This window comes from Pinus tabuliformis, chromosome 3_2 (assembly GCF_031772625.1).
Source record: "Pinus tabuliformis cultivar Carrire ecotype Pingquan chromosome 3_2, CPIR1, whole genome shotgun sequence".
Taxonomy (NCBI): Eukaryota; Viridiplantae; Streptophyta; class Pinopsida; order Pinales; family Pinaceae; genus Pinus; species Pinus tabuliformis.
Window position 1 is genome coordinate 545,818,449 of NC_142302.1, and position 1,886 is coordinate 545,820,334.

The following is a 1,886-nucleotide window of genomic DNA, read 5'->3' on the forward strand; positions in this document are numbered from 1 at the left end:
GCTGGATCTGTTTCTTCAACTTGTCCTGACGATGAACCACACACTAGTTGGTTCGAAACGCGTCGACAAATGGTACTCCATTTGATTTTCGCTCAAAAATCTCTCACAATCTTGATATGGATCACAGAAGGCTTAACTCTTTAACTGATTTAAACAACACAAATTAAAATTTAACCACCCCACAAATATTTTCACCAGAAACTCAAAAAAATCACACTTAAAAATTACTAAAAAAAATAACCATATATAATTAAATAATTATAATAAAATTACTTATTATTTATTTATAAAATTATATTTTTTATTATTTATTTATTTTTAATATTTTAGTAAAACTAATTTAAAGTTTCTTCATTACAATTAGTTTTCAAAACTTCTATTCGAATTGAATTAAATTCTAAAACAAACTCAATCTCCAAAAACTTCAATGATGTATCCAAATAAAACCGATTTAAATTAGAAGACGAATACAAAGATCCAATAAGAGTCTACAGTTAAGAAGGAGGAGGCTGGAAACCTTTTCAGATCTCCGGGAGACGATATTCAGATCTCCACAGTTGCAGCAGCCAAATTTAGGGCAGCAAACTTTCTGGGTATTTCGAATTCAATCAACTCATTAGTGGACGGGTTCAACATATAACAAAAGTGACGAGGAGAAGCAGGGGCATAAAGTTCAGTCGCAAAAATATGGCCGCGCCACTCTGCAGTATAGGGCGCAATACTACGAAACTTTGTAGGAAGAACAGTTTGAATAACCGAACGATCATTCTCTTCAGCATTATATTTCATCAAATGTGTTTTAGTCGTCATATACAAATGCCCAGAAGCAACTGTGCATGACAAGAATGATTGCTCCAACCTCCACATATTATCCACGGTTGTCCAAACGCCCGTTTTTGGATCAAAAATTTCTGCATTCTCTGGATGTTCGCCACCGAACACAAATAACTTTTCTCTGAGAAAAACTCCACGGCACGCGCCTTGTTGTTGGGCCATTGGAGGAAGAGTTTCCCATGTGTCTTCTTCCACATTGTAAGCCTCTGCTGCGAGCAACCCTCCGGCAACGTATCTCCCTCCGGCAACGTAGATAAACCCCGTCGACGAAGATACGGAGCAGGCGAAGCCGTACCTTTGGGTGGGCATGTCGGTTCCTCTGCGCCATTTGGCAGAAGCGAAGTCAAAAATATAAACAGCCTTCATGTCTCTGGAGCTTTCTGGATAACATCCGCCGATGAGAACTAGCTTCCCATTAACGCAAACGCAGGCACAGTGCAATGGAATATTTCCACTTTCAGTAGGGAAGTCGAGATTCTGACGTAACATTTCCCAAGTGCGCGTGACAGGGTCTAACACTACTATTCCGCGGAAATCCTGGATCATACATATCAACTGTTCCCCTGTTCCAGTGCTCATTCTGTCCTTGTAGAACTTGGGGTCGCTTACTATCTCTTTCCATTTTCTGCACACCAGTTTGAGCGTAGAGTGCCATTTGTAGGGCACTCTAAGCAAACAAGTTCGAGCTATATCATCTGGAAGATTAGGAATGATCTCCTTCCGTTGCTGGAGTGCTATCCTCTTTGACCTACGCAACATGGTGTTGGATTTTACCTGAGATAAAAGAAATTAAACGACAGCAACAAAACCAAAGGCCAATAATCATTACTAACATCTTCGATAATGGAATAAAAAAGTAGCTTATAATCAATATATGGCTCAATCCACCTGTTTTAAATTACAACCTCTTATTTTTATGATACATAAGGATAAGAACATAAATTCATAAAAATAAAAACGTAAATTCAATATGCAAATAGTTCAAGATGAGTCTGACAAAATACCAAGATAAAAACTCGTCAATACTAACGGAATGTGATTGTGGTCAGTCC

At 38.2% G+C, this 1,886-nt stretch overlaps 1 protein-coding gene across 1 annotated transcript; it reads right to left on the minus strand.

Moving 5' to 3' along the window:
* Nucleotides 1–543: 543 nt before the first annotated feature.
* LOC149181657 (F-box/kelch-repeat protein At2g44130-like) lies at nucleotides 544–1,593 on the minus strand. Its single transcript, XM_089414284.1, has one exon. The coding sequence runs from the start codon at nucleotides 1,591–1,593 to the stop codon at nucleotides 544–546; it is 1,050 nt and encodes a 349-aa protein (XP_089270410.1).
* Between the last annotated feature and the right edge of the window lie 293 nt (nucleotides 1,594–1,886).